Source organism: Excalfactoria chinensis, chromosome 1 (genome assembly GCF_039878825.1).
Source record: "Excalfactoria chinensis isolate bCotChi1 chromosome 1, bCotChi1.hap2, whole genome shotgun sequence".
NCBI lineage: Eukaryota > Metazoa > Chordata > Aves > Galliformes > Phasianidae > Excalfactoria > Excalfactoria chinensis.
The window spans coordinates 183,251,970-183,276,033 of NC_092825.1; the positions used below are offsets into that span (position 1 = coordinate 183,251,970).

At 50.8% G+C, this 24,064-nt stretch overlaps 3 protein-coding genes across 5 annotated transcripts; 2 read left to right on the top strand and 1 right to left on the bottom strand.

Annotated features, from left to right (window-relative positions):
• The first annotated feature begins 303 nt into the window (after positions 1-303).
• Positions 304-9,444, top strand: LOC140257567 (olfactory receptor 52R1-like). 2 transcript variants are annotated; one of them, XM_072346922.1, is made up of 2 exons: positions 355-1,272; positions 9,427-9,444. In XM_072346922.1, exons 1-2 carry the CDS (start codon positions 355-357, stop codon positions 9,442-9,444), a joined length of 936 nt encoding a protein of 311 aa, XP_072203023.1. The 2 variants fall into 2 exon arrangements, with proteins under 2 accessions (XP_072203032.1, XP_072203023.1); XM_072346931.1 differs by lacking the exon at positions 9,427-9,444 and having other exon boundaries at positions 304-1,302.
• A 282-nt stretch (positions 9,445-9,726) lies between these two features.
• Positions 9,727-12,601, top strand: LOC140257467 (olfactory receptor 52R1-like). Of its 2 annotated transcripts, XM_072346802.1 has the most exons (2): positions 9,778-10,695; positions 12,569-12,601. In XM_072346802.1, exons 1-2 carry the CDS (start codon positions 9,778-9,780, stop codon positions 12,599-12,601), a joined length of 951 nt encoding a protein of 316 aa, XP_072202903.1. The 2 variants fall into 2 exon arrangements, with proteins under 2 accessions (XP_072202907.1, XP_072202903.1); XM_072346806.1 differs by lacking the exon at positions 12,569-12,601 and having other exon boundaries at positions 9,727-10,725.
• Positions 12,602-16,544: 3,943 nt separating this feature from the next.
• LOC140256664 (olfactory receptor 51M1-like) lies at positions 16,545-17,504 on the bottom strand. Its single transcript, XM_072345412.1, has one exon. It carries the CDS (start codon positions 17,502-17,504, stop codon positions 16,545-16,547), a length of 960 nt encoding a protein of 319 aa, XP_072201513.1.
• Between the last annotated feature and the right edge of the window lie 6,560 nt (positions 17,505-24,064).

Here is a 24,064-nt window from a genome sequence, read left to right on the forward strand (position 1 = left end):
TGAGCTGGAGGGTTGCTGCTAATGACTTTGCATCCTTCTGTGCCCATTTCCAGGTTTACTTTGGCTGCTGTGCATCTGCACCAGTGACAATCCTTATTGCTTGCTCCAAGAGCACTCAGTACAGTGGGACAGACAGGGACACTTGTAAGTGGGAACTGACAGGACGCTTGTGGGAAAAGTGCTCTCCTGGACCAGTGCAAGCAGCTGTCCCAGGGCTGGCTCTCTTGCACTTCTAAATCCCCCGCATCTCCCCGCAGTCTGTGCTTGCTGCTGACCACATCATCTCGAGGGCGCTGGGTGCTTTGTTACAGGCTGTAAGAGCCTTCATGGTAGGCAAGAGACAAGAAGGGCTGCATGTCTTCTGTGAACTCCACCGGCTCCTCCCACCCCCCCACCTTCTTCCTGCTTGGCATTCCTGGGCTGGAGAAGGAGCAGTTCTGGATTGCCTTCCCCTTCTGCATCATGTACGTCATAGCTCTGCTGGGGAACATCATCCTTCTCATCGTCATCAAGACAAAGTCAAGCCTGCACGAGCCCATGTACCTCTTCCTGGCCATGCTGGCCTTCACTGACCTGGTGCTCTCTACATCCGTGCTGCCCAAAATGCTGGCCATCTTCTGGCGGGGCTCCGGGGAGATTGGATTCATTTCCTGCCTTGTTCAGTTGTTCTTTGTCCACAGCTTCACAACAGTGGAGTCAGGCGTGCTCATGGCCATGGCCTTGGATCGCTACTTTGCCATTTGCCATCCCCTGCGGCACTCCAGCATCCTCTCCATGCCGGTGGTGGCAGCTCTGGGGAGCCTGGTGCTGCTGCGTGGAGTCCTCATGGTGAGTCCTGTCTGTTTGCTGCTCCGTAGGAAGGCCTTCTGCCAGCATCGTGTCATCTCCCATTCCTACTGTGAACACATGGCCGTGGTGAAGCTGGTATGTGAGGACACCAGAGTCAATGCTGCTTATGGCCTCTTTGTGGTTTTTGCAGTGATAGGGTTTGACATTATCGTTATCGCTGTGTCCTACACTATGATCTTGAGGGTGGTACTGAAACTGTCTGCCTCCAACACACAGATGAAGGCCTTTAATACATGTGTATCCCACCTCTTTGTCATCCTTGCATTTTATGTCTCCAGCCTTTTCACATTCCTCACCCACCGTTTTGGACACAGCATCCCTCAGCAAATCCATATATTGGTGGCCAACCTCTACCTTCTTTTGCCCCCCACCTTAAATCCCATCATTTATGGGCTGAGAACCAAGCAACTCAGGGACAAGATTGTTGTCTTCTTCCAGCAGAGGGGAATCTGATCCGTGTCTGTGTCACAAATGGTTCTCCTTATATACTGATGACTTCCATATATTTGAACTGTTCGTGCTGTGTCTCTTTGTTCCAGGAAATACCCTTACTCAGTTCATGGAGTACATGGTGAGCATTCTTGCTAGATTTTCTTTTCCTTTCACTGTGAAATTAAAGATGGAGGAAAGTCTTTCAATCTGGCTTCTAAACCGTTGGGAATTTTTGCTCTGTCTGCATTACCAGGTGCAGAGGACATCTCCAATGTGGCCTGGCTCTGCTCGGAGCTCTCTGTCTGCACAGCAACCTTGACAACAGGGGCTGCCCACGGGGTGGCTCTGCTCCCTGCTCTCTCTCCATCAGGTTGATACCAGTGGAGAGGCAGGAATATCGTCACTGCTACTCAGCAAATTCACCCACCATTTGTTCCTTTACATCTGGCAAGTCCATCCTATAGCCTGCAGACTGCATTTGCCCTGTATGACGTAGTGATTACGTTCATCCGCACAGCCATCCCTCAGCAATAACCCAAACATCAGTCCAAGTCCATTCCTCTTCACTCAGTACAGTCCCAGCAAAAAAGTTGAACACCTGCAGCTTTCCACATCACTACTTGCACTGGGCTGGCATATGCCAAGAGTCCCAGAGTGCACTCTGCAAACTTGCACCACGTTGAACATGAGCACATGGTGCTCTCTGTAGTTTGGGATAAGTGCTCCTTTTCCAGGTCATTAGATACAACCTCCAGCACAGCTCGTTCCCCCACGTACCTTTCTCCATGATGGTCCAAGGTCCAAAGGTGTTTCTGGGCCTCCTTCTTTGCAGCAGGGATGGGTTTGCTAGTTATGTGAAGGCTGGGGCGCCTTGGGATTTAGCGATCATGAGATGGTCGAGTTCAGGATCCTGTGTGGAAGAAGTAAGGCAAAAAGTAGAATTGTTATCCTGCACTTTGGGAGAGCCAACTTTGACAGTTTACAGGACCTAATTGGAGGTGTCATGGGCTAGAGTGCTTTAATGCAAAAGGGGTCATGAGAGCTTGGCAACATTTAAGCAGCACTTCTGCCAAGCTCAAGATTCGTGCTCCCCTAAGAGAAGGAACTTGGGGAAGGGAGGCGGAAGACATGCATGGATGAGCAAGGAGCTCATGGATAAGATCAAATGGAAGAAGAAGGTTTATGAAATGTGGGAAAAGGGCCTGTCCTCTCGGGATGAGTACAGGAGTGTTGTCAGGGGCTGTAGGGAAAAGAGAAGGAAGGCCAGAGTTCAACCGGAGCTGAAGCTGGTGAAGAAATACAGGATAATAAGAAAGGATTTATTTTTTTTTTTTTTTAATTTTGTTTTCTTTTTAATATATGTTAACAGTAAAAGGAAGACCAGGGACAATGAGGGTCCCCTGCTGGACAAGAGAGATGTCCTGGCTACAGGGGATGCTGTAACAGGTGGAGATGCTGAATGCCTTCTTTGCTTCAGTCTTCACTTCAAAGACGGCCCCTCAGGACGCCTGGACACTGGAGGGAAGAGAGAGAGTCTGGGAAACTGAGAGCTTCCCTCAGGTTGAGGAGGGGACGGTCCCAGAGAGTCTGGGAGGGGTCACTGTGCACAAATCCATGGGACCCGAAAGGGTTCATCCACGTGTGCTGAGGGAGCTGGCAGAGGTGACTGCTGAACCGCTCTCTATCATCTCTGACAGGTCTTGGAGAACAGGAGAGCTGCCTGAAGACTGGAGGATAGACTGTGTCACTGTGGTCTCCAAAATGGGCAAGAAGCAAGATCCAGGAAACTGCAGCCTAGTCAGTCCCACCTCTGCCCCTGGAAAAGTGATGGAACAGCCTGTTCTAGATGACATCTGCAAGCAACTGGAAGAGAACAAGGTCATCAGGAATAGTCAGCGTGGACTCACAAAGGGAAGATCCTGCTCGACCAACCTCATAGCCTTTTGTGATGGCATCATTGCCTGGGTATATGGAGGGAGAATCGTGGACATCATCTACCTTGACTTCATCAAGGCTTTTGGTACAGCCTCCTACAACATCCTGGTATTGAAGTTGATAAGGTGTGGGACAGATGAGTGGGCATCGAGGTGGGCTGAGAGCAGGCTGACTGGCCGAGCTCAGAGGGTGGTGACCGGTGTTGCAGAGTGCAGTTGGAGAGCTGTGAGTTGCGATGCTCGCTGGGGGTCGGTGCTGGGTCCAGTGCTGCAGAAGGCCACAAAGATGATCAATGGCCTGGAGCATCTCCCCTGTGAGGAAAGGCTGAGCAAACTGGGTCTTTTTGGCCTTCAGGAACTAAGACTCAGAGGTGATCTTATTAACGTTTATAAATATCTGAAGTGTAGGAGACAAAAGGACACGATGAACCTATTTTCAATGGTCTGTGGGGACAGGACAAGGGGAAATGGCCATAAATTGGAGCACCAGAAGTTATGCACCAAAATGCAAATGAATTCCTTCACAGTGGGGATGACGGATCACTGGGCCAGGCTTTCCAGAGAGGCTGTGGGTTCTCCTTCTCTGGAGATACTCCGGACCATTCTGGACACCCACCTGTGCAGCCCACTGTAGGGAGCCTGCTTTGCAAGGAACTTGGACTCAATGAGCTCCAGAGATCCCATCCAATCCCTACAATTCTGTGATCCTGTGATTCAATCATTGACTGGCTGGCACAGACTTTCCTATGGCAAAGGCTCTCCATGTGCTCGGACAGGAATTACATCCAGCAAGGGAAGGACGGCCCCTTTTGACTACAGTGTCCACAATATTCCTATCCCTTATCAGGGATCCCTGCTGACTGGCCATTCTGCTCCCTCAATCCACTCCCGTGGCCCCATATTCCCAACAGTGGAGCATCCAGGAGACAAAGGGCTGGCCTGGATAACGCCTGAAATGCTTTCACAGAACTTGCAGCTCAGTTGGGGACACGTTTTGGGTGGTTACTGACACCTCTATCATGTTTGCCTCTTCTTGCTGATCTCTTCCTTTACCTTATGGATGGCCATGCACAGAAGTAGCCTTCCTCATCCTCTTCCTCCTTGCAAAACGGAGTTTCCTCCCCTATTAAGCAAGATGACATTTGCATCAATTGTTTCATTTGGAGAGCAGGGTGATGGACACTGGCATGTCTTGGTACTATGGTTGGACTCCAGGGCCTATGACAGCACTTAGGTCAGAACTGAGCATGAAACAGGTACTGTGACAGCCCTGGGCTTCTCACGGGAGTTAAATGTGATCCTGAAGCATTTTTCTACTTTTCAGGGATCTCCATTGCATTGAATTGCACTCTGTAGAGTTCGGCAGCATTTACCAGGAGCAAAAATCTGGTGCACAGGTCAGGAGGTCTCAGGGAGAATCCCGTGCAGGATTGTGAAGCCATAGACTGGGCTGGCTGAGCTGTCTGTGGGCCCCAGCTGACTCCAGGAAGGAGAAGAATGTCCTCAATTCACAAGCAAAAGGCAGGAAAAGGGGGAAGGAATGGGATAAGGAGAGAGATGGAGGGGAGGGTGGAAGCATGGTTTGCACACTGATGGGGAGAGGACAGGGGGTTGCAGGAGCCCCAGTATGGCACCCAGGGGGCATCACCCTGAAGACCTGTACGAGTCCCTTCCAACCCATCCATTCCATTATCCCATATTGTGTGTACAGCACAAAAACAGCACAGGGAGGCACAATGAGCCCCAACACAGAGCAAGAAACTCAACAGACTATGGAAGTGACTGCAAGAAAACTGCCATAAAACTGTCCAAAGTTTTAGACCAAAACTGTACCACAGACTATCAGCTCATTAGAATCATAGAATCATAGAATTACTCAGGTCGGAAAAGACCTTGAAGATCATCAAGTCCAACCGTAGCCCAACCAGTAGCCGATCTCTTAAAAAACAACCACGAGACAACACCACCAACAAACCTCTGCTAAATCATATCCCTGAGTACCACATCCAAACAGCTCTTAAACACATCAGGGATGGCGATTCAACCACCTCCTTAGGGAGCTCATTCCAGTAGCTAACCACCCTTTCTGTAAAGAAGTTCTTTCTAATATCCAACCTGAACTAGCCCTGGCGCAACTTGAGGCCATTTCCCCTCGTCCTGTCACAAGTCAGTAGTGAGAAGAGACCTGCCCCACTTCACTGTAAGAACCTTTCAGGTACTGGCAGACGGCAATAAGGTCTCCCCTCAGCCTCCTCTTCCTCAGACTAAACAGCCCCAGCTTCCTTAGTCTCTCCTCGTAGGGCTGATTCTCCAAGCCCTTCACGAGCCTCGTTGCCCTTCTCTGGACCTGCTCCAGTACCTCCATGTCCTTCCTGTGCTGAGGTGCCCAAAACTGGACACAGTACTCGAGGTGAGGCCTCACCAATGCCGAGTACAGGGGCAGGATGACTTCCTTAGTCCTGCTCACCACACCATTCCTGATACAAGCCAGGATGCCATTGGCCCTCTTGGCCACCCGGGCACACTGCTGGCTCATATTCAGCCGACTGTCCATCAGCACACCAAGGTCCCTTTCTGTCTGGGAGCTTTCCAGCCACACCTCCCCAAGCCTGTAGGGTTGCCTGGGGTTGTTGTGACCAAAATGCAGGACCCGACACTTGGCCCTGTTGAAACTCATTCCATTAACCTTGGCCCATCGATCAAGTCTATCCAGGTCTCTCTGTAGTGCCCTTCTCCCCTCAGGCAGATCAACCCTCCCTCCCAGCTTAGTGTCGTCTGCGAACTTACTGAGGGTGCACTCAATCCCCTCATCCAAATCATCAATGAAGATGTTAAACAGAAGCGGCCCAAGCACCGAGCCCTGGGGGACGCCACTTGTGACCGGCCGCCAACTGGATTCCACTCCATTGACCACAACTCTCTGGGCCCGGCCATCCAACCAGTTCTTCACCCAGCGGAGCGTGCGCCCATCCAAACCACGGGCAGCCAGCTTCTCTACCAGAATGTTATGGGGGACAGTGTCAAAGGCCTTACTGAAGTCCAGGTAGACCACATCGACAGCCTTTCCTTCATCTACTAAGCGGGTCACCTTGTCATAGAATGAGATCAGGTTAGTCAGGCAGGATCTACCATTCATAAACCCATGCTGACTAGGCCTGATCCCTTGGCTGACCTTTAGTTGATCCATGATGATACCTGAGATTATCCTTTCCATAACCTTCCCAGGCACCGAGGTGAGACTGATGGGCCTGTAGGTGCCAGGATCGTCTTTCCAGCCCTTTTTGAAGACGGGCGTCACATTCGCCAGCCTCCAATCCACCGGGACATCCCCAGTCAGCCAAGACTGCTGAAAAATGATGGACAGTGGTTTTGCGACCACATCCGCCAACTCCCTCAGCACTCTAGGGTGCAACCCATCCGGCCCCATGGACTTATAAACATCCAGCTTTCGATGTAGGTCCAGAACCATCTCATCGCAGATCACGCAAGGCTCATTTGGTTCCCCCTTCCCATCTACCAGTGTAGGGGGCTGCATTCCCAAGGAGTTACAAGCGTAACTATTGAAGACCGAGGCAAAGAAGGTATTAAGTACCTCAGCCTTGTCCCGATCCTCAGTGACCAAGTTGCCCTCAGAATCCAACAAGGGATGGGGATTTTCCTTAGCCTTCCTCTTGGCGTTGATGTGTTTATAAAAACATTTACTATTCTCCTTAACCTTAGAAGCCAAGCTCAGTTCTTGCTGCGCCTTGGCCTTCCTAACTTTCTCCCTGCACAGCCTCACTACAAACCTGTAATCCTCATAAGTAGCTCGTCCATTCTTCCAGAGACCGTAAACTCTTTTTTTGTTCTTTAGATCAAGCCAAAGGTCTCTGGTCAGCCAGCCCGGCCTCCTCACCCGTCGGCTCATCTTTCGCGATTTTGGGACAGTCAGCTCCTGCGCCTTTAGGACAATTTCCTTCAAGTATTCCCAACCTTCCTGGGCTCCCACACTCTCCAAAGATACCCCCCAGGGGGCCCTCTCAACCATAGTCCTGAGGAGGTTGAAGTCCGCCCTCCGGAAGTCCAAGGTGGCAGTTCTGCTGACTCCCCTCCCCAGTTCGACAAGGATCAAGAAATCTAGCATTTCACAGAATCACAGAATCACAGAATCACAGAATTGTAGGGGTTGGAAGGGACCTCTAGAGATCATCGAGTCCAACCCCCCTGCCAAAGCAGGCTCCCTACACCACGTCACACAGGTAGGCGTCCAGGCGGGTCTTGAATATCTCCAGAGAAGGAGACTCCACCACCCCCCTGGGCAGCCTGTTCCAGTGCTCCGTCACCCTCACCGTAAAGAAGTTCTTGCACACATTTGTGCGGAACTTCCTATGCTGAAGTTTCAGCCCATTTCCCCTAGTCCTGTCCCCACGCACTACTGAAAACAAATTTCATGAGCATTTCATGATCACTTTGTCCCAGACGGCTTCCAACCTTTACATCCCCCACCAGACCATCTCTGTTAACAAACAGCATGTCCAGAGTTTTGTTTCCCCTCGTCGGCTCCTTCACCAGCTGTGTCAGGAAGTGATCTCCCACACACTCTAGGAACCTCCGAGACTGTTCCCTGTCTGCTGTATTGTAATCCCAGCAGATGTCTGGGAAGTTGAAATCCCCCACCAGAACGAGGGGGAGTGACCTTGAGACCTCCCCCAATTGCCTATAAAGCATCTCATCCACCTCATCATCCTGGGTAGGTGGCCTGTAGCAAACTCCCACAATAACATCGGTATTGCTGGCCTTGGCTTTTATTCTGATCTATAAGCTTTCAACCCTGTCATCACCGTTATTGATTTCCACGCATTCACAATCTTTTTTAACATAGAGAGCTACACCACCACCTTTCCTACCTAGCCTATTTTGTTACAAAAGTTGGTAGCCCTCAATCACTGCACTCCATGTGTGGGAGTTATACCACCATGTTTCAGTGACAGCAACTATATCAAAACTTTCTGAACAAACAATGGCCTCCAGCTCCTCTTGTTTATTACCCATGCTGCATGCATTAGCATAAAGGCACCTGAGCTTGGCCTCCTTGCGATCAGCAGCAGCCCTAATAGCCTTGTGACTACTATTAGGCGTTTTCACAGCCACCAGCTTAACACCAGCCCTCGTGTTCTTCCTACAAGGAGGCAAGTCATCCTCCTCCTTCACCAAGGGCCAAGACCTTGGGGCTTAGAAGCACACCCCTCTCCTGCAAGCACAGGGACATTGCATGCAGTTTCCATTTTGGTGGCCCCAGCTACTGCCCCACCCCCCTTCATAACTAGTTTAAAGCCCTCTGGATGAACCTACCCAATTCTCTCCTTAAGATCCCTTTTGACCGGTGGAACCCAAGGTCAAAAAACCCAAACACCTGCCGGGCACACCAAGCTCGGAGCCAGGTATTGATCTGTTGGCCCATTATATTGAATCCCTCATTCTTCCCTGAAGCAGGAGGGATAGAGGTGAACACAACTTGTGCTCCCAAACCCTTTACCTGTCACCCCAAGGCTCTGAAATCCTTTTTCAGAGTCCTCATGGAAGTTCTGCCTAACTCATCACTACAAACTTGGAACATTAATAGGGGATTAACACTGAGGTGATTAAAAGTTGACTTGTGTTTCTTTTTGCTCACACTAATTACAAGTTAATTGGAGGGAGAAATTAAGAACTCCCTGCTAAGATTTACCTGGCAGCTTATAAATATCCCCTGGTCCCCACAGTGCCCAGTCCCTGCCTGGAAACCTGCAGAAGGCGGGTGAGTATTGAGGGTTGGGGCAGAACTTGATGGGTCCTGGGGCTCTCACTCTCCCCGCTCATGTCTTGCCCTCCCTTCTTTCTGCTGCCTGCACTCTGCCATGGAAGTGCCCACGGCCCCAGGGCGATTTCTGAAGGCTCTTGCCAGGTCACCAGCACTGCCCTGTCTGTGCTGCAGGGCTTCTCAACCAACTCCTATTCCCCACCTATAGGGACAATGCCAGGAGATGAGCCGTGTTCAGGGGCTGAGTGAGCTGCAGTGTGTGCAGGAGAGGAATGGGCACTGCTGGAGCACTGCCTTTGAGGGGGGTTCTCCAAATCCCATAGCACTGCCTCAGGGCTTTGCTCTCAAATTGGGTGTTTCTCACGCACTGCAAACGCCCAGTGCCTCTGCTTACAGGAGCAGGCAGTGCTTCAGAACAAAGCTCCTGCTGAGCTGGAGGGTTGCTGCTAATGACTTTGCATCCCCTCTGTGCCCATTTCCAGGTTTACTTTGGCTGCTGTGCATCTGCACCAGTGACAATCTGTTTTCCTTGCTCCAAGAGCACTCAGTACAGAGGGACAGCCATGGACACTTGTAAGTGGGAACTGACAGGACGCTTGTGGGAAAAGTGCTCTCCTGGACCAGTGCGAGCAGCTGTCCCAGGTCTGGCTCTCTTGCACTTCTAAATCCACCGCATCTCCCCGCAGTCTGTGCTTGCTGCTGACCACATCATCTCGAGGGCGCTGGGTGCTTTGTTACAGGCTGTAAGAGCCTTCATGGTAGGCAAGAGACAAGAAGGGCTGCATGTCTTCTGTGAACTCCACTTGCTCCTCCCACCCCCCCACCTTCTTCCTGCTTGGCATTCCTGGGCTGGAGAAGGAGCAGTTCTGGATTGCCTTCCCCTTCTGCATCATGTACGTCATAGCTTTGCTGGGGAACATCATCCTTCTCATCGTCATCAAGACAGAGTCAAGCCTGCACGAGCCCATGTACCTCTTCCTGGCCATGCTGGCCTTCACTGACCTGGTCCTCTCTACATCCATGCTGCCCAAAATGCTGGCCATCTTCTGGCGGGGCTCCGGGGAGATTGGCTTTATTTCCTGCCTTGTTCAGTTGTTCTTTGTCCACAACTTCACAACAGTGGAGACAGGCGTGCTCATGGCCATGGCCTTGGATCGCTACTTTGCCATTTGCCATCCCCTGCGGTACTCCAGCATCCTCTCCATGCCGGTGGTGGCAGCTCTGGGGATCTTGGTGCTACTGCGTGGAGTCCTCATGGTGAGTCCTGTCTGTTTGCTGCTCCGTAGGAAGGCCTTCTGCCAGCATCGTGTCATCTCCCATTCCTACTGTGAACACATGGCCGTGGTGAAGCTGGTATGTGAGGACACCAGAGTCAATGCTGCCTATGGCCTCTTTGTGGTTTTTACAGTGTCAGTATTTGACCTTACCGTGATTGCTGTATCCTACACTATGATCTTGAGGGTGGTACTCAAGTTGTCAGCCTCCAACACACGGCTGAAGGCCTTTAATACATGTGTATCCCACGTCTGTGTCATGCTTATATTTTATGTCTCCGGTCTCTTCACATTCCTCACCCACCGCTTTGGACACAGCATCCCTCAGCAGATCCATATATTGGTAGCCAACCTCTACCTTCTCTTGCCCCCCACCTTAAACCCCATCATTTATGGGCTGAGAACCAAGCAACTCAGAGACAAGATTGTTCTCTTCTTCCAGCAGAGGGGAATCTGATCCATGTCTGTGTCACAAATGGTTCTCATTATCTATTGATGACTTCCATATATTTGTACAGTTTGTACTGTGTCTCTTTGTTCCAGGAAATGCCCTTCCTCAGTTCATGGTGTACATGGTGAGCATGGTTACTGACACTTCTATGATGTTTGCCTCTTCTTGTTGGTATCTTCCTTTACCTTGTGGATGGCCGTGTACAAAAGTAGCCTTCCTCATCCTCTTCCTCCTTGCTCTCTGGAGTTTCTTCCCCAATTAAGCAAGACTACATTTGCATCCATTGTTTTGTTTGAAGAGCAGGGTGATGGACAGTGGCATGTCTTGGTACTATGGTTCGGCTCCAGGGCCTGTGACAGCACTTAGAATCATCGAATCATAGAATTACCCATGTTGGAAAAGACCTTGAAGATCATGAAGTCCAACCACAGCCGATCCAGTACCCCATCTCTAATAACCCTCTGCTAAATCATATCCCTGAGTACCACATCCAAACGGCTCTTAAACACATCCAGGGATGGCGATTCAACCACCTCCTTGGGGAGCCCATTCCAGTCCCTAACCATGTGTATCCCATTCCAGTCCCTAACCATGTGTATCCCATTCCAGTCCCTAACCATGTGTATCCCATTCCAGTCCCTAACCATGTGTATCCCATTCCAGTCCCTAACCACCCTTTCTGTAAAGAAGTTCTTCCTAATATCCAACCTGAACTTGCCCTGGCGCAACTTGAGGCCATTTCCCCTCGTCCTGTCACTTGTCACTAGTGAGAAGAGACCTGCCCCACTCTCACTGTAAGAACCTTTCAGGTACTGGCAGACGGCAATAAGGTCTCCCCTCAGCCTCCTCTTCCTCAGACTAAACAGCCCCAGCTTCCTTAGTCTCTCCTCATAGGGCTGATTCTCCAAGCCCTTAACGAGCCTCGTTGCCCTTCTCTGGACCTGCTCCAGTACCTCCATGTCCTTCTTGTGCTGAGGTGCCCAAAACTGGACACAGTACTCGAGGTGAGGCCTCACCAATGCTGAGTACAGGGGCAGGATGACTTCCTTAGTCCTGCTCACCACACCATTCCTGATACAAGCCAGGATGCCATTGGCCCTCTTGGCCATCTGGGCACACTGCTGGCTCATATTCAGCCGACTGTCCATCAGCACACCAAGGTCCCTTTCCGTCTGGGAGCTTTCCAGCCACACCTCCCCAAGCCTGTAGGGTTGCCTGGGGTTGCTGTGACCAAAATGCAGGACCCGACACTTGGCCCTGTTGAAACTCATTCCGTTCACCTTGTCCCATCAATGCTGCTTATGGCCTCTCTGTGGCTTTTAATAGTGGCAGCATTTGGCATTACAGTGATCACTGTGTCCTACACTATGATCTTGAGGGTGGTACTCAAGCTGTCATCCTCAGACTCACAGCTGAAGGCCTTTAATACATGTGTATCCCACATCTGTGTCATCCTTGTTCTTTATGTCTCTAGCCTCTTCACGGTCCTCACCCACTGTTTTGGACACATCATCCCTCAGCAAGTCCATATATTGGTGGCCAATATCTACCTTCTGTTGCCCCCCACATTAAACCCCATCATTTACAGGGTCAGAACCAAGCAACTCAGGGACAAGATAGCTGTCCTCCTACAGAAGAAGGGAATCTGAGCCTTGTCTGTGTGCCATAAATTGAGCTCATGATTCATGGGGAGCCCTGTTCAGTTTCCTGAGTTAGCACTGTGACTCTTTGTTCAGGGAGAAATGCCTCATTGTTGCATGGAGCACACGGAGAGCATTCTTGCAGACATGTCTGGATTTTCCTTTCCATTGCCTTTCCTGAGCATCTCAGGAAGGACTTCAGCAGTAAGTCTCATGTGCAAAGCATTCTTTGGGCTACATGAAATTAAATCCTTTAAAAAGTATCAGGATTTCTCTCTGATGACACAAAACATGTTTTACAAAACCACTGCTCGGTATGTGAGAAAGGTAGGAAGCTGAATGCGGTGATGCTCAGATGGGGACCCAATTTCAAGTGCTGAACCTGACTCGAACATGTTCTGGATCTCTGCTCTGTGTGCAATGTGGGCAGCGTTACCAGCTGCAGAGGGCATCTCTGAGCTGACCTGGCACTGCTCAGAGCTCTCTGTCTCCACAGCAGCCCTGACAGCGGGGGCTGCCCACGGGCAGGCTGTGTTCCATGCTCTGTGTCTGAGCTGGACACCAGTGGAGAGGCAGGAGATGGGCCCCAGGAGGGAAGATACAGTTATGCTGGGGGAGGGAAATGGAAGGAAAAGCAGACGAGAAGAAAAAAGGAGTCAGACCCATTTTTGGAGAATACTCAAATTTCAGCTCCCTTCGTTCTTTTCTTTAGGCAGAACAGAAGCATTGCTTCACTGACTGTCGGTGAATGTGCAGGCAAAAGGTCAGCGTGCTGGGACAAACAGCCACACACCAATATGGTTAAACATAGCTCTGCACCCATTTATTGCCCCAAAAGCCATACTTTTATAGCAGACAGACAAGGGCATTCAAAAATCACACACACTAATTGGAGGAAAGCTACAGCAATAACAACCCTAACACCCCCCTTCAAAGCCACGAGCCATTCATTCTTATCCTCGAGGTGTCCTTGGTTCTTGTGCTGTTTATCCTGCTCTGCAGCCGCTGCTCTGTGAAGTCCTTATCTTGAACCATAGCTGCTGCTCTGTAAAATTCTTCTTGTATTACCACAGCTGACCACAGGCTGGGAAAGACAGGAGCAGAGACACAACTGCAGTTCATCTAAGAGCCATTCTGAGAGCAGTCTTGCCCTAAGGCAGAGCTGCACTGTTCTTCATGGTCTGATGTTCACCCACAGCCTTTCTGGTGTGGCAGGATCCCCATTTTTCTGCAGAATACTCAAAATCTCTGGTTATTCTCCTGGTCACTGAGCACATGGGAACTGTTCTCTCATATCAATGTCCACCACCCTGTATCCTGCAGTGGAAATGGGAAAGGTCTTGAAAGCATCCCTGGGGATCTTGGATGACCAGATACATGTCAAGGGGCTGCATCACTCATATCACTTACGTGCTCATGTGCCATCACCGTCCAATAATATCAGACAGTGCCAAGGGCTTAGCATCCTACTCTTGGATTCCCTTCTGTGTTGAAGATAGACTGACTGCCAAAGCAGGATCTTTGTGCAGCAGGGGTGGGCTGGTCACTGGGAGAGAAGGGAATGTGAGTCTGCCCAATCAATGCTGCCCCTTCTTGTGAGTCGGCTGGACAAAGTGTTGGGAATGCCATGGAGGTCTGTACCAAAACCAGGGACTAAGCACAATTTCATGGGGTGATTTGGCTTTGGGTGATGTTTTGGAACCCAGACTGAAAAATGGTCTCATGGCTGAAAAAGTACAAACCCGAATAGATGGGAGGGCAGCCCAGTGCTTTCAGGAGGCCAGTCTGAGGACAGTACCTGAGGTCACCACTGCCCTGGCAGGGAGTTCTTCCCAGCATCACTCTCTCCTCTCATTAGGATCACATCTCACTGCTCCCACAGAGAGCATCCCTGCAAATGTTCCTTCTGTCTCCTGAATGACACATTCATGTCACTGCACACCATGTTTCTAGTCCTTCTTCTGGTGGCAACCCAAGGCAATTCCATCATAGCCTCTGACTTGCCATTGGGTTTTATTTCCACCAGTATTAATCATACATAGAATCATAGAATCATTAAGGTTGGAAAAGGTCTCCAAGACTGTCTAGTCCAGCCATCCACCTACCACCAGTATTTCCCACTGAACTGTATCCTAATCACTACTTCCACCCTTTCCTTGAACACCTCCAGGGAAGGAGACTCAGCCACCTCCCTGACAGCCTGTCCCAGTGACTGAACACTCTTTCCAAGAAGAAATTTCTCCTAATATCTAACCTGACCCTCATCTGTTGCTTCTTGAGGCCATTCCCTCTCCTTCTCTCTCAGTTATCTGGGAGAAGAGGCTGACCCTCACCTCTCCACAACCTCCTTTCAGGGAGTTGGAGAGAGTCATAACATTTCCCCTGAGCCTCCTCATTCCAGTTCTCTCAGCTGCTCCCTGTAAGACTTGGTACCCCACAACATCCTTCTCTCCAAATTGGAAAGATAAGATAGGGATTTGATGGGTGGACTCTTGGATGGCTGAAGAACTGGCTGCAGGATCAAGTGGTAGTCAATGGCTCCAGGCCCAGACGGAGATCAGTGAGAAGTGGTGTCTCCCAGGAGTCAGTGCTGGAGCCAATACCCTTTAATATCCTCATCAGTGATGTCAGCAGTGGGTCAGGTGCACCTTCAGCATTTTGCTGATGACCCTGAGCTGTGGGGTGTGGTGACACAGCAGAGGGATGGGATAGCATCCAGAGGGACCCAGGCAGGCTGAGCAGTGGGGTCAGGCAAAGCTCATGAGGTTTGGCAACTCCAAGTGCAAGGTCTGCACCTGGCTCAAGGCAACCTCCATTAACAATATAAGCTGGGGTGTGAAAGGCTTGAGTGCAGCCCTCAGTACCCATGGATGGGAAGCCAGACACAAGCCAGCAATGTACCCTCATAGCCCAAAAAGCCAACTGCATCCTCAGCTGCATCAAAAGAAAGTGTGGCCAGCAGATCAGGGAGGTGATCCTACCCCTGTACTCTGCACTGGGGATGCCTCACCTGTAGAACTAAATGGGGGAGAGATGGATTTGAGGAGTGGGCTGTTTGGTGGGTAAGGGATTGGATGGAAGGCCACAGACAGAGGGTTGTGTTGTATGGCACTACGTCCAAGCAGAGGCCAGTGATGAGCAGTGTCCCACAGTGGTCTGTCTTGGAATCATACTCTTCAACATGAGTGTTTTGAGGGGAGGATCCAACGGGATCCTTCAGCTGGAGCCACCCTCAGAGAAGTCCCACTGCCATAGGAGGATTTCCCCTTGCAGCAGCCCAACTGACTCTAAAAGTTTTACCCGCATGTGTTTACTCATGTGCTTATTCACAATATTCTTTCTCAAAACTACTGTCCTCCCATCAGGAGAGGAAATCCTGCACACCGATCAGTAGGTCTCAGGGAGAACCCATGGAGACTCTGTTGCAGGTGGAGGAAAGTTGACATTCACCTGTCCTCCAGCACTGTGACCATTTGAGACAGAGCGATGCCCCTGTCCAGCAGCTCTGCAGTTTCACACCCATCTTTGTTCCAAGATGAGCAACACCTGGTACCAGGACTTCATGATATCTAAGTGACATTTTGGATGGAATCTGTCTTCCCTACCAGCTTCAAACTGATCAAGATCTCCTGAGCTGTCTGCTGCTAAGTACAGCTCTCACCCTTTGTCTCCAAGCCCTCCACCCATTTCCCAGCTGGACTCCTGATGCATTTAAAGAGCATTCAGCTTTCTGAGCACTCTGAACGTGCTCTTCCCATTAAATTACAGATCTCATAACCTCCTTCTTCTGTTTGGGCTGGCACTTTTTCTGGGCCTTTCATGTGAGTGAAAGTCCTGCCTAATGAGGAGAGCTGAGAGTGACCCGCAGTGTCTATGGGGGCTGCAAGTAAGAAGGGGCGGAATTTAACAGGGGCTGTATGTTGGAAGAGAGGGAACAGATTCAAACTAGAGCAGAGGAGATTTAGTTTATTTATAAGGAAAAAGTTGTTTACAATAAGGATGGTGAGGCCCTGGCTTAGGCTGCCCAGAGAGGTGGTGGTGCCCCGTTCCTGGAGGCACTCAGGGTCAGGGGATGGGGCTCTGAGCATTGGTGGGGCTGTGGGTGTCTCTGTTCAGTGCGGGGAGTGGGACCGAGTGACCTTTAAGGGTTCCTTCCAACTCAACCCATTCTATGATTCTATGATCCTAAAAGTTCTGGGCATGGCCAGGCCAGGCTGATCTCTGACACAGGAGCCCCAGGATGCCTTTGCAAATGGCCTTGCTTTTCATGCTGTAGAGGACTGGGTTCAGTATAGGTGGGACAAAGAGGTAGACATTGGCCAGGACAGCATGGCTAACAGGTGGAGCATTCCTTCCATACCGGTGTACAATGGACAGCCCAGCCGAAGGGATATAGAAGATAAGGACAGCACATAAGTGAGAGACACAAGTGTTGAGGGCTTTGGCCTGCTCCTCTCTGGAGGTGATGCCTAGCACAGTCCTAAATATCACCATGTAGGACAACACAATGAGAGCCAAGTCCAGGACTGCAACCAGCACCAAGGTTAAGCCATACAGGCTGTTCAGGGTGGCATCTGTGCACGCCAGCCGTATAACATCCTGGTGCAGACAGTAGGGGTGAGAAAGCACATGTGACCCACAGAAGGGCAGCCGTGCCAGGAGGCAGATTAATGGGAGAAGAGACAGGGTGCATCGGCAGATGATCCCCAGTCCAATCTGCGCTACCCTGGCATCAGTGAGGATGGAGGAGTACCTGAGCGGGCAGCAGATGGCCACGCAGCGATCAAAGGCCATGGCCAGGAGCACCGAGGACTCCATGAAGGAGAAGACATGGATGCAGAACATCTGGATGAGGCAGGCAGAGAAGCTGATTTCCATGGCACCCAACCAGAAGACGCGCAGCACGGTGGGCAGGGTGGACAGAGTCAGGCCCAGGTCTGTGGTGGCCAGCATCAAAAGGAAGTAGTACATGGGCTGGTGGAGCTGGCGGTGCACACTCACAACCAGCAGGATGGTGCCGTTTCCCAGCACTGCAACCAGATACATGAGACCAAAAGGGAGGAACACCCAGTGGTGGAATTGAGCCATCCCAGGAAGGTCTGCCAGCAGGAAAGGCTGAGCTTGGCTGCTGTTCCTGGGGGACATGCTCAGCTTGGGCTGAGGCCAGCCTGGGCTAAAGACTTCACCCTCATGAACAGTCCAAAAGTGATGCAGGATGAGATTCTGAGGGCAATGAAAACCAGCCACTGTCTGGACACAGTCAATGTGGAGGTCTTGCTTCTGCTCCCCTCAAGGACGTACCAGAGCAAGAACTAGCACAGCGCAGTGCCAGCCCAGCCCTTGGTCCTGCTTCATCTCCACAGGATCCTCACCTGTACAATAGAAAATAATGTTATCTGTTGCAGCAAACCTACATTCCTCCCAGGGCACTGCTGCAGCCCGTTCCCATGGTCCCCATGGATGACATTGCTCTCCTGCTCTGACAAGCCATCTGTGATCCTCATCTCCATTAGGGTCCTCCTCAGGCTTTCCACGTAGGGTTCTCCCTCCTGGTCCATGTCCCCAGCCCTCTGCCTTGCTTAGAGGCACACCTGCCCAGCCAGCTCTCAGTTTCTGTGCTGGGCTTTCAGATTTCCAGCACAGGATTCCCTGTCTGTACCAACCACTGCCCTCCACTCAGCTGCTGAGCTTTCACCATGGCCAGACTCCTGGCAGATGTGGTCTTGCTTACCCTCCTGTCCTCCACCTGCACCCTTTGCTATTCTCATCCTACCCATAAGCTGAAGGGAAAGAAGAAAAGACTGCTCTTTTCTCTGTGTTGTGACCACACAGTACCAGGCACAACGGGGATGGGCTCCTGTATTCAGTTGTGCAAGGCCACGAGTGGGGTTGTGGGCACTATGGGAGGTGTCACTGCCCATGGAGGGGTTGGGCTGGGTGGGCTTTGAGAACCCAAACCAGCCCAGAATTCCGTAATTCCTTCATGAGGATCCTGGGAAGCTCCAGAAACAGAAGGAATTACTGAACGTTGTCTGTCTTGGCCCCCAGGGGACACGGTCACTCCCACGAGTCTAACTTGATTAATGCAATGGGAAATTTAGCATGTTATTGTTTCCCTTCACTTCAGAGACGATTTACTATTCCAGCTTGGGCTGTCGTTCTTGGTGACAGCTCACCAAGCTATTCAGAGCAGTGGGTATTTTGACTGGTGCGTGCAGTAATGACACATACAGCAGCTCTCATCCTCAGCAGCGATGTTCTCACAGCACAGGCTTACAGGTGAGATCGAGCAATGTGTTCTCAAACTCAGCGCTCATTTCTTCTGCAGAACTCTCAGCCCAGAGCTCCCGCGGGAGCCACAGCCCACAGCTACCCCAGGGAAGCGCAGTGCTTTGTGAAGGACAATCATAAAGGCTTTAAAAAGTTAAGCTCTGAATGCAGCAGATGCACACTTTGGGGTTGCCAGGGGCTGCAGTGGCTGATGGGGAAGGAGCCAAAGTTTCCCAGCCCTCAGCACTCAAGGAACTCACACTCCATCTGCCCATGCAAACAAGGAACACGATATTGTTTAATCAGAGGGCGTGTGGCAAAATTCATTAACGCTCCATGAAAAACAGCAGGAGTCTGTTTCCAACTGCCCCACGTCTCAGACAAGGCTCCAGACATCTGTGCCTCCACACTTCACTTTGCCAGCTAAATAATTAGCTAAATTAGCAGTCAGCCTTCCAGGATGCTATAATTATCTGTGACATGAAAGTAGAGATTTGGGTACTTGAATCTGCGTGTTCAGACCGGAACATGTTCCTCACTCTCATCTATCTGGAAATGTCCTTCGGGCTACCAGCAGAAATGAAAAGGTTGTGCTGTTCTTTCTGTGTGTCATCAGCTGCTGCGCCCTGAGTGCATATTCATAAAACAGAGGGGAAAAATGGCTTTCCTTTCCTGATAGCACCGCAGCACAGATGGAGCCCTGCACCCAGAGCCTGCGTGTCCCATCCTGTGCTCTGTGCTCCCCTGAGCTGTTCGGCTTGATTGCTGCACGGTGACCCCGAGGCAGGAATGTCCCCCATCTGCTCCTCCCACCCTCCTCCAGTTTTGGTCCCTGGTAAAGAGGTGAGCCGCTTGTCTGCATTCTGCGGGATGGGTTTGCACTGCGCAGCTCAGTGCTGTGCCGGAAGGGGGGGGTGCTGTGGCTCCGGGGGATGCTTAGCCCTGCGCCCAGAAGGATGAGGATGGAGACTGTCGATAGAGCACAACGCTCAGCCGTGTCTCACAGCACCATCTGCCAGGCTCACGGTATGCAAGGACCAGAAGGGATGGAAGTGATGCTTCACCTGCTGCGTTGTCCCATCTCCAAGTGTGCTCAGCACCCGCTGCTTCAGAGGCATAGCAGGCACCATCCCACCAGCAGATGGAGCATAACTGGTGTTTTGTGAAAGATCTCATGATGAAAACACAGTTCTCACAGTCTGACTTTAGAGTCTTAAATCCTGCCTGGAATGTGCAATTACAGCACTGGGGATTGCTCTCTGTAGAAATCTCCTCACCTACATCCAGTGGGTATCAGCACTGCATCCCTGCAGTGCCCCTGAAGCACAGCAAGAGCATAGGGGCAGAGGAGAGCAGACAGGAGACGGGGGAAGAGGTGATGAAAATCTATGTGGATGGGTGGGTGGGTGGGTGGGTGGATGGATGGATGGATGGGTGGATGGATGGATGGATGGATGGATGGATGGATGGATGGGTAGATGGACAGATAGATGGAAACAGGCAGTCACGGGGTGTGATGGCAGTAGCTGCCTGATGGCCAGGTGATGGTTTTGCAGAAGGACTGATAAATGGGGAAGCGTGTAAGAGCTGCAGGAGAGTGCAGTGTTAGATATGCAAACTGACCGTGAAACAAAACAACCCCTCATTACAAAATCTGAAGGGAAAATAGCATTTGCAAAATTAAATCATCAGTGATAAAGTGAGACAGACATGGAAACGCGCGGCTACCTCCGACCCCCTTACCTCTGCTTGGCTGATGTCCTTCGGCACACGAGGCAGAGGGGGAGGGAATCACACTGCTGCCCAAGAGCTTCACATGCAAGAGAAGCCGTCTGGTTTTATAACACCCACGTGAAATCCCAGCAGTGAGATTCACCTGGGACCCTGGAAACACTGCTTAGGTTTGTCACTGAATTTGGGGTAAAATATGGCACGTCTTTAGGTTTTTGTGTCCCTAGAAAAACATGTGCTTCCCTGCCAGGCCTTGTAGGGCAGAGGTGGTGTCTCATTCTTCTTTCTCCTTATGTTTGAGAAGGTTTCAACTGCTTTGGGGCTGCACCTACATTTTGGCTGTGCAAAATCACTTCCACGTGGTGATGTGCGCATTGCTTTTTGAAGATCAGCCGGGGAATCCCAATGCATCCTTTTAAAGATGCATACATTTTATTTCCTCCATGTGGTGGACAGGGTAACCAAAGCAAAGAGGCAAAACAGAAAAAAACAAGTTAAGGTCAGGGCGAGTATTTATGGAGTACTTTGCTGGAACATTGTTCTAAGATGCCAATGGAAAATGATCCAGCAGTGCAGTCCGGAGCACGCCTGGCAATGCTTGTGCTTCACATCCATGCATTTCAACTAAGTTAATTACCAGGATTACAGGCTGAAACAGGAAGAAAGAGCCAAGGACAGTAATTTTGCCCTTCTTTCCCACTGGAAAGGTTTCTTTCTCTCTAACGCTGCCAAACACTGAAAAGTTGATATGTATAAAATAAAATAAAATAAAATAAAATAAAATAAAATAAAATAAAATAAAATAAAATAAAATAAAATAAAATAAAATAAAATAAAATAAAATAAAATAAAATAAAATAAAATAAACAGAAACATCCCAAAGGAAACAATTCCACAGTGAATTTCTCCCCTCTGTGAACGGGAGCTCTTCCCTGGAGGAAGGGGCAAAGCAGAGTCTCTCTGGATGGCAGTTTGAGGCACACGGGCTACTCATGGCTGTGCCTGTATGAAGTGGTACCAGAGCCTGGTGGGTCAGGGTGGGCACATCCTCCACCCAGCAGGTGCTGCAGAGCCCTGCAGTGAAGCTGGGCAGCACCCAGGAGATTCTTGTCCTATTTGCCTTCCCTCAAGTAGGAGGAGGAATACATGGCATGGGGAGATGGCCTGTCCATCCCTGGCGATGTTCAAGGACAGGTTGGATAAGGCCCTGGGCAGCCTGGTCTGCTATTCAATGTGGAGGTTGGTGGCCCTGCCTGTGGTGAGGAGGGTGAGGGGGGAGTTGAAGCATCATCATCCTTGAGGTCCCCTTCCTACCCAGGCCATTCTGTGAATCTGATTCTGAGATGCTGCCCCACTTTCTGTATGGACAAAGGTGGTGCTGCTCCAGGCCATGCCAACCACTCCAGTTTGATGGTGTGGATACATCAAAATCACATGAATGTCCTCAGCTGTTGTTTTCCATGTAGTGAATACAAGGGTCCCTATGCAGGAGCTGCTTATTTCAGTGGGCTGTCTGCACAGCAGCCATGATGTGCACTGGGCGAAGAAAGGTGGAGATGTGATAACAGGCTGCCAAATGGAAAGGAAAATAATTTGTCCTGTGAGATTGCTTCATGTCCTTCTGTCCAAAGGAGTCCTTGGGTATGGAAAAGGAACTCCCCCCTCACCATCTCAGCACTGAGGGTGGGGGTCTGAGCAGATCTGTCAGTCTATCAGTGCTCTGCTCCGCCAGGCTGGATGTGGCTCTGGGCAGCCTGGGCTGCTGGTTGGTGACCCTGCACACAGCAGGGGGTTGGAGCTGGATGAGCACTGTGGGCCTTTGCAACCCAGGCCATTCTAGGCTTCCATGATTCTATGAAGCAGGAATCTTCACCTTCCACCCAGTGCTTGCACAGCTGTGCATGGTAAGTCTGCAGAGGGCAGCTCCCAGAGATGCATGTCACCCAAAGAGGGATGATGCAGCCACAGCTCAGCTCCGTTGATTTCTTTTCCATCCCAATGTCTTTTCCAACAAATTCTAACAGTCCTCTCACACAGTCCATTCAGTTTTCACTCTGCTGTCACAGTGGAGATTCCCTTATTGCTCTCTGAGGCAGCACAGTGTGTTCATCCATCAGTTTGGCAGCTCTGCCTCAGCTCTGAGAAAAGCTGCTGTGAGCGAGGAGAGCAATCCATCAACCTGCTAGAAAAGATGAGAAGAGCTTCCCATCCGTTCTGTGCAGCAGTTCATGTGGGTTCAGGGTTTTCCCATCATTTTAAAGCAAGACCTGAACCAGGCCTGGGCTGCAGTTCCTCAGAAGGGAAGGAACAACAAAGCGCATCTTGGGGTGCGTGCACAGCCAACCCCATGGTCACAGCCTTCCTGATGGAAGCCACAAAGCAAGTCAGCTCACTCTGAAACACTCCATCCCCCCCCACATCCTCACTGCCCTCCACAGACTCAGCATTCAGTAGCACCTGTGTCCGGAACAACATTTTCTCCACCATGTTCTGAGCTATTGTCATTTTTGCCATCCACCATCAAGGTCCTCAGGACACCCCTCTGCTGTGCCCCTAAGAATGAGGAGGGTCCGATGTCCTGTGAGCACAGGCTGAGAGCTGGGCTGTGCAGATGGAGAAGAGAAGGGAAGGCTGCGAGGTGAGCTGGGAGCAACCTGTCAGTATCTAAAGGGCAGCAACAGGAAAGAAGGGGACAGACTATTGAGCTGGGCTGTGGTGACAGAACTGGGGAAATGGCTTCAAGCTCAAAGAGGGGAGATTCAGGTTGGATGGAAGGAAAAAGTCTGTTACAGCGAGGGTGGTGAGGTGCTGAACGGGCTGCCCAGAGATGTGGGGGATGCTCCATCACTGGAGACTTTGCAGGTAAGGCTGGATCAGGCCCTGGGCAACTGGATCTACCTGTGATGTCCCTGTTAAATGCAGAGGATTTGGACTAAATGGCCTCCAAGGGTCCCTTCAAACTCTAAGGATTCTATGATTCTGTAATTCTGAGATGTAGGAGGGAGATAAAGAGAGTCCTGGGTGCTCTTATACTTTTTCCTTGTGGGGGTAATAAAATAGATAAAAGCCAACCTTGTAACCCTCATCCCAATGAACAAACAACTGAGCCTGATGTGTCACCCAGCTCTGAGCACCACGGAGACCATTGGGTGGGGGATGGAGCAGCAGGTGGGGAGTTGTGTGCTCAGACACTGCTGGCTTCATAGAATCATGGAATCACAGCATGGCCTGGGTTGCAAAGGCCCACAGTGCTCATCCAGCTCCAACCCCCTGCTGTGTGCAGGGTCACCAACCAGCAGCCCAGGCTGCCCAGAGCCACATCCAGCCTGGCCTTGAATGCCTGCAGGGATGGGGCATCCACAGCCTCCTTGGGCAAATCACAGAGTTACAGAATCACCTCATTTCTGATTAATCTAGAGTCAGGAGAACAGGCTTGCTTTCTTTCTAGTCCCCAGTTACTCCTGCACCCCTCTCTGATGCCCTTCCCAAGTCCAGGCCCCTTGCAGGTGTGTTTCAGGACTTGGTATGGATTTTCTCCCCCCAGCCCCACGTGCACGCCAAGGCAGAGCACACACATGGCTGCACCCCATAGTGATGAGAACGCTGCCCCAGCAGTCCCATGATGCTGTCCCCATATGCCCCCAACACAGACAGTCAGACCACATGCATTCCAGGTGTTTATTGGGGGCTATGGCCACGGCTGT